This window comes from Platalea leucorodia (assembly GCF_965183815.1).
Source record: "Platalea leucorodia genome assembly, chromosome: 4".
NCBI classification, from domain to species: domain Eukaryota; kingdom Metazoa; phylum Chordata; class Aves; order Pelecaniformes; family Threskiornithidae; genus Platalea; species Platalea leucorodia.
In genome coordinates, this window is record NC_138826.1 from 48508726 (window position 1) to 48517085 (window position 8360).

General features: G+C 44.2%; 1 protein-coding gene across 1 annotated transcript; it reads right to left on the reverse strand.

Moving 5' to 3' along the window:
* Window positions 1-1880: 1880 nt before the first annotated feature.
* BCL2L14 (BCL2 like 14) lies at window positions 1881-8157 on the reverse strand (the record flags this gene model as incomplete). Its single annotated transcript, XM_082310645.1, has 5 exons — window positions 1881-1922; window positions 2685-2957; window positions 3958-4025; window positions 4969-5133; window positions 7749-8157. 5 exons carry the CDS (start codon window positions 8155-8157, stop codon window positions 1881-1883), a joined length of 957 nt encoding a protein of 318 aa, XP_082166771.1.
* Between the last annotated feature and the right edge of the window lie 203 nt (window positions 8158-8360).

Below are 8360 nucleotides of genomic sequence, written 5' to 3' on the forward strand. Positions count from 1 at the left end.
CCCTGAGGTAGCAAACTGGGAATGAGGGACAAGTGTGGGTTTAGGGCTGCTAAACCTTCAGCTGGAAAACGACACTCACAAACACAGAATTCGCACCTCGCTAAATAGCAGACTGTTATTCAAGCAGAGAAAATTAAAAAAGTGACTTCCATAAACTAGCGCCCAAGTAATGGCAAACTGGTGTACGCTAGCAGACCAAGTCTAGTCTTAGTGTAATTAAAATGGAATCAGATACAGTTCTTCAGAGCCAAGATCTAGCTAACAAGCCTGCTTTAGAAACCAGTCAAATTTATAATAAAGCAGCAGCCTCCGATGTGTGGGAGGGTACAACACGTTACAATTTTTTTTCCATAGGAAAAAGGTGTCGGAGAAAGAGACAGAAGAAGAACAACATTTTGAACTTTTGAGTAAGTTCTTGCCTCTTCCCCACAAATCATCCCCCTTTGGGGACATCTGATGTGATCAGAAAGAGTGGATGTTCTTAAAACTAAGGGAATCTTAGATTTACAGTCTAGAGATATATGAAGTATTTCCCAACTCCTTTGAAGAAGAGAGACAAAGGTAACTCGCTTCCACCTTCTCCGTCTTTTGTTTCACACATACGTGTCCAAACAGAGACAGAGTTTGCTACGCATGAGTTGAAAGTTTAAGGTTTATTAGAAAAATACTTGATCTTTGATAGCATTGCATATTTTACACATCCGGTTAAAATGCTTTTTATCACTTTCACATTCATGATTTGTTAATAACTTTTTCATGCAATCTTTGTAGTTAATGTACTTGGACACACAGAGTGAGTACCTGTAATGGAAGGGTAGCTTACTGAGAGCCTGTTCAGGAAACATTACCTGTTTGTACTGGAAAGTCACAGAAGTGATGCCATGGTTTTACAGCTTCAGCAGATGTCCTCAGTTCCCCCTTTCTCCACTGGGGATTTGTGGGGGATGGAAATCCAAAAGTCATCAAGTAAATGGGCCACAAACCAAGCCTCAAAATCATGAATAGTTTCACTGGCATCCACCTCTCCTCTAAATGATGCACTGTTATTCCTTCCACTGCCACACATACAGATTCAAGAACTCTAATCAGATCCCTTGTTTTCAATGGCTGAAAGGCCAGTTCAGTTTACAGAGAAATCCCTGAGATTACACATAGCATCAAGCTCCTTTTGAATAAGGAGGAAAACTGACACAGTAGGATAAGCTTTAAATTTCTTGGACTACAAAGTTCTCACAATGTTTGTATATCTATCATCTTCCACGTTAATGGACAAAATAATGCTGTAAAAGTCAACATCTATTGTGCTATGCTTTGAAGGGGTTTAAAACAGAAGAGTTCAAATTAGGTAGATCAAGTCTATTTTCTTGGGGGAATGGGGAAGGCACTGGAGTAAAAAGTCCTCATTAACCTTACTCAGTCCCTTTCAGACTTATAAAATGGCATTAACACTTTGGAGAATCTAATAAGAGAAGGAGAGGGGGGGAGAGAGGAGACTGACAGCAGTGTGTAGGTATGGCTTCCAACAAGGGACCTGTAGAAGGTAACAGACGGTACCCCTATGAGCCACACAAAGCTGGCAGCACTTGACTCACTTGGTTGATGGCTGATCACAGTCCATACCTAAAATCACCGTCTGTGGGGCTGAATGCTCCAGGGGAGTTGAAGGTATCTTCATATCCACTGAAGAACACTTCTACATCAATACCAACTTCAAGAAAGTGCAGTTGGTACCCATCAGAGTTAGCCATGCAACACTCCAGACTTCCATGGAAAAAATAAAAATACATAGCCACTAATCATTCTGGCATCGGATTGTGTTAAGATCCTGCATGTTCCTTAATTGAAGGCTCCTGCACCCCGAAGAATGAATTCAGTCATGGTTACTCTACTTCTTCCTGATCCAGTACAGTCAAAGCCTTCTCCTGTAACACAGAAAGAAAACTTAACAGTTATAAAAGCAACGAGGACCCTCATCCTAATATCAACTCTGCTGAGGTCAGTCAGTAGGTTTGCCAGTAGGATTTCCTGACCTCACTTGCTATCTATTCTGATGGACACAGACTGCACAGCTGCTGAATATTTCCATTCATTTCACGAAGCACAAAAGGACTAGGATCTCTGATGCAAGTGCCTCCCAGCAAATCCAGGTACATGAGCTATGAAGGGCAGCAGCTCAGCATCACTGCCGGCAAAAGAGCACCTTGCACAACTGACTTTGAAAGAGGGATAGGAAGATAAACAGATGCCTTTGTGTACAGGGAAAGTGGAAGCGTACCATATCATAAGGGCAGACCGAATGAACTGCTGAACTAGTATGCTGTCCCCAGAACCTGCCAACAGCACACTTCTAGGGAGAACTATAGGATTAGGGCAAGCGTGAAGTTTCCTGGTGTTTCTCCCAGTCTTCAGCTATTTGTGGTGGAGAGACTGTCTGTGCCAGGAATGGTGTTTTATACTTAACAACCCTCCATGAATGTCTCCTATTGATTTTTGGACCCATGTAAATAAAAAACTTGCCTCACAGAACATGTCTTATAGCAAGTAATTCCACAGCTGGAGTACATGCTGTGTTAAAGAATACGCAGTTTGGTTTGCTTTGCATCTGGCCCATGTTAGTTCTGTAAAAGTGTGCTGCTTCAGGGTGCCTTAGGCTATGCACAAGTCAAGGGAGGCAAGATGCATACCCAGCCACCCTGGTCCTGAATCCACGGCTTGAAGTGTTCTCTGAGGTACTTTAATCCGAAGCCCAAGACCAGGTTCATGGGATGGTTGTCCACAGCAGTAAGTCTGGTGGCAACTTCCATTGTAAAGGCAACTTTCGTGCATTGTACTTGGCCTTCTGGCTCACTTGTTGAATCTGCTGAGACATTCTCCAGGAACAAATCAGTGATCCTCTCAAAGAAGGTGTAGGACAGCATATCTTTAAAATCCCGATGCAAAACCTTGTCCTTTTTGATCTGAAAATAAGAATAAGGATTGGTTAAATTGAGCCACTTGTTGGAATTGCTTTCCCCATCTCACTGGGAAAGGAGAGCATCTCTAGGTAATACATGCAATATATTCTAATCGTGGTGGCGAATGCAAGAGATGACACGCAAACCCCACACCTCGCTGCAAAGCTGCTGCTTCAGGCTCTGGAGGCGGCTCTATGTTTTTTGCATTTGAATGAGAGAAGCAGAGAGAGAGAAAGCAAAGCAAGTGCGACGCTGATACTGAGACCTGTACGTGAGGACACATGGGAATACAGGAGCAGTGGGATGATGACAGTAAAGGCAAGGTTATGAGAAGTGCTGGCAACAGCTGCCATGCTAAGCTCCTTTTGCTCGGTCACGGTCTTCGTGATACTTCTTACTGTATCTGGGTACCTCTCTGCTGCAGGAGTTGAGCACGTCCTTCATGTGGGAGTATACCTTCATAGGTAGGGGGCAGCTAAAGAAGGGAGTAAAGGGAACAAGTGCCTATATTTTTAATAGAGAAAACATCCACTCCAACTAATGGACTCACGTGGAGGTTCTTCTATAGCTTTTGGGCAGGGCTGTCAAAATGCACTCAGAAGACTTATTTCCCTACAGCAGTTCTCAAAGCTGTAAAGTTTCTCTCCCTCCACTGGGAACAACTTGTATGCCAAATTTAATGCAAACACAAGTTTTTCAGAGTCAGTTGAGTGCTCAACATCCCATGAAACTCAACGGGAACGAGGCAAGTGACTCCTCTTTGAAATGCACAACATTTTTGTTGCCTTCCTCCCACACCCCAACAAAGATCTCTGCTAGTCCTCTGGTCTTAAGAAAGATTTCAGGGTGAATCGCGAAGGTTTCAGAAAGCCCTAGATGCAGAAAGAGAAGTTCAGGATACAGACGGAGAGTGCTAGGTTATAAAACTTTCACTCCCAAGAGAAGTGTAATCTCTCTCTCTCACACTGTAGCCTGTGTAGCTCCCGAAAACAGGAGGAGTTACCTTTTCTTCTAGTCGGTCCCCTGATTGTCTTAACAGTGAAACTATTGTTTGTATTATCTTTTCTTCATCTGTTAAAGAAAAGAGTAACATAAATATTGGATCCAGATAGCAAACTAGGGAAAGCCTTTGTGTCACTCAATCATGAAAACAGTTGCTAGTTTGTGCCAAATTCACGGAGAGTTGTGTATCCAGGCTTTAAGCTGAAGCTCACTATTCTAGTCTGCGTGGAGTAAGCAATGCTATTTCTCCATCTGCCTGATGTTTTGCTCCAGTCAAGAATTTGGGAAAGAGCAAGGGCTTTAACATCCCACTGCCAGCTGGCCCTTTGGGCATTGAGGTATGTCTGATAACAAGCCAGAACAAAAGAGCAGCTAGCAGAAGCCCAAGAAAATGGACTTAAAATTAGGAAAAAAAAAAATCCCCTCATCATTACCAATTACACCTTCTGCAACTCATTGGGACAAACTCCAGGTTTGTCGGATTAAAGAAAATGCAAGTATGGCAGGATTCCTCTTGTAATCCCTAGAAATCTTGCATTAAAACTAAATCTCTGCAGACATCATGGAAGACAAGCAGTTCAGACTTATAACAGGGATTGTTGAGCAGCGTTGTCCTGTCACCAAAGAGGGACTAACCAAGACATTATTGGCCCAAGGACTGGTCTTTGGCCTTAGAACTCCTGTGTATTACTGTGCCCCCAACCCTGCTGCTCCTACCACTGCTCTGTCACCTTATGTCACTTTACCTTCAATCCTCCTTCTCTCGTGTCACACCTCCTTGGGTTTTTAAGGATGCTCCCTTTAATTGCAGTAGCAGGCAGGACTTGTTGGAGGACTGCAAGAGCAATCCCTGAAATGTGGGCCACAGAACAAGAACCAGCAGAGAAAACTTCCTTCTTCACCGTGTCTTACCGCAGAAGTCCCGAGTGCTTCACCATCTCTAGAGAAAATGCCTCAGTGTGCAATCCCAACCTGACATACTGCCTGTGAGCATGAAATTCTTCACCCTTACCATGTTCCTTGCCCTCACTTCCATCAGTAGGACCACTATCATCTTGTTGCCGGCACGAGGCAGGATGCATTATCTTGAATGACACATCTGAAGGAGATTCCTGGGATTTGGAAGTAACAAGCTTGGCAAGTTTGTCTGCAATGTGGTTGACATCTGCTGTTTCACCTGAGTGGGAAGGAGGGTGGGAAATAAAGAAGGCAATTAATCTTTCCAGGAAATAATTCAGTGATCTACATGCCCCCTGAGGTGAAAGTGCCCAGAGGATACCAAGAGATACATTTCCCCATGCTGGAGCTTTGCTATTGCTTGAGATCAGCTGGTAATGATTTAGGGAGACAAGTAATGCAGTGCAACCCCTCTCTAGTATTTGAGCAGCAGCTAACTATACAGCGGCAATACAGAAGCAAGTGTGAGTGTTGCTCACTAGTGTACATACTTGCAAGACAGAAGCACACCGCGTATTCAGAAACGTGAGAGTACTGCTCTATAGGACTGTAAATCTTAGACCTTACTGTGAGAGTGGTATTGCCCGTGATTAGTTCATCTGTAGGTCCAGATTCAGAAAAGATGGTGTATTTGAACGCTCTTTCCTTGTTCTCACAGGCTAATCTTGAGCAAAGGAGAAGCAGACTTCGCTTCAGAGGCACCCCTAGCACAAAAGCTTCTTGTGTCCTTGACACTGCTGTATTAAGCAGACATGAATACTGGGAGAACTCGGCAACCAGACTGGCTTTATCCACCTTGCGTAACGACCCTGTTCAGGACCCTCACCGGCTGAAGGCATCACTCGGTGAGGGGACTCCAACGGGGATCCTGCTATAGCAAAGAGAGCAGGAGGAGCTGTTGCAAGGTTTGTTTCATCTAAAAGCTGCTCTTCCTTGCAATTCACCTCACAGAGCTTGGGATGCAAAACTCGATCTCCCCACTACCACTGCCAAGTGGCAGCTCCTGTGTGACCAGCAGACATCAAGACAAGCTCAGCAGCGGCCTGACCCATAACACATGTAAAACTCATGAGCGGAGTTTATTGTGAGGGCAGCAGGGGTTAATGCAGCCAATAAAAACTGCATTTCGAGGCTGGTGAATCAACCCCAAGACATTTCCATCCTCTCATCTGCCTGCAGAGCTTGTCAAGGAGCTGCTAAACTTCTAGGAAGGGGATTGGGCTCTTCATGACTTTGGAAACCTAAGATTAGGCAACTGGTTTTAAATTGAACAGGCTTTCAATTTAGACGGGTAATCCCCCAAAGCACCCCCATTTGCTCCAGAATGGCCTGGCCAAGCTTGCAGTGCAGCTGCTAGCAGTGTAAGTTACAAATAATAACAATAATAATGTTTTAGGAACTGGTCCAGCAATCTGCTGAAGGGAAGGTAAAGCCCAGATTTGAAGCCAAGCAGGATCCCCAGGGACGTTAACGCCCAGCACGAGGAGGTTTTACCTCGAAGCCATGCTGCCACCCATCCTGCAGGGAACATGACAATGTATTGGCAGGACCATCAAGTGATTGCACCCAAACTCCTGAGCGCTTTCCTTGGCAATGTGAAAATAAAATGGACATAAAAACGGATATCTGGATGCAGACTTATGTCCCTGGCAACCAGACAATGGAAAGTTATAGTTATTTCCCACTAGCAAAAGGCACTGGGCTGAGGCAGGGACCCTTTCCTGAGAGACAGAGCTGGATTTGGCAGCAGGGAGAGTTACGGGCTTGGCGAGTAGGAGCTGGCCCAGGACAGTTAAACTGATCAGGGATGGGGCATTAGGCTGGAGAAGTCAGTGATGGATAATTTTTAGAAATATCTTTAAATGCAGTGAAAAGGGAGAGCAATTGCTGTGACACCAATGGTATCCAACTGGGACAACTTAAACAAGCAACCCCCTGCCTTATGTATATGAAAACAATATGTCAACCTATCATATACTGTATATGGCAACTTAATGGGGATACCTCATCCTCCTCTCTGTCTTGTGTGAGAAGTTAAGGTATTAGTTATTATCCAGAGCAGAAAAGGTAAAACCTCATTGCCTGCACTGCAGCAGCTGATGTGGGGCTGGCTCTGGGGGCTGGGGTACAAGATGTTTATGTGGATGGGATCGCTGGATGTCGGATGGATTACAGCCACCTACTGCCTCTTCTTCCAACACATGGGTGGGCAGGTTCAGATTTATATAATACCAACATGTAAAGGAGACTTGGATAACCTTGGAAGGCTGTTTCCACTTAAGATACGTGGTGGGGTTATGAGAGGTGGCCCAGAAACATAGGCTGCTCTGTGCTTGAGGTTGGTCACTGCCAACTGCTTGGCACCAGAGTTTCAAGCGGAATCTAGCACTTCTGTCTTTAGCGTGGAATATTCATCGCATGATAAAGCTCCTTCAAACAACTTCTCTTCCTTGAATTTAGTGTGGAGGTCTTCAGTCTGACCAGTGTTTTATGTTTTCTTTCTAATCAGGTATGAAAAAGAAAAAGCCAATGCTCAGAAAAAAACAACCTGTGCAATTGCTCGGAAAAAAAACAACCCGTGCAATTATACAATACTTACCACCATACGATGGAAAACAGGAAACCAGTCACAAGCATGAATCTTGTGTGTGCAAGCGCTACTAAAGATCTGGCAATCTGCCTTCCTCATTGGAAATCAATAGAGCTAGCATAAGAGGTGGCAAAAAGTGAAAGAAACCACCTTCCTCCTTCTGCCTTTCCACAGGCTACCAGCCATTTAAGCTATTTAGAGAGAGATTTAAAGACAAACAGCAAAAGGAAAGAACCAAGACATACTTGTCTGCTGCTGAGAATTCCCTTCTTGAAGACTCTTAGATTGTGCCTCAAAAATGCAGAAATGTGCCTTGTGATCTTCGTGCAATGACAGTGTTCGGGGCTTTTTCTGCTCTGCTCTGCCACAGAGAAAAGGTAGACAATATCTTGGCAAACGTTTGCTTCTTGGTTGCTTTTTGCTTTGCAGTTGTCTCGTGCCACCCTGATAAACTGCTTTGCTTGGTCCATCTTTATCCCTTTGATGTAAGGACGATGATTTCTGCACATTACCCTCATTTTTCAGAAGTTTCCCATATTTACTGACAGACAACCGCCGCTGGGCATAGGCCATTAGGATCTTGTATTCTATGCTGTCTCGCTCATCATCTTCCAGCGGTATTTCTTCCATGCTGACATCATTTGGTGAAGACATCTTGGTTCCTGCAAGAACATATTCTTAGTTTTAATGGCTTAGGGAACAGCCTGTTTTTCATGAATACCAACCAGTACTTGACATTTCTACAGAACCTTTCACCAAACACCTTATTAACCTCAGTGATGTGAAAAATATTGCAGTACCCAGGAGCCAAAGAAGCACTATTTTCTAGAAAGAGAATTTGGTTACTGAGAAATACC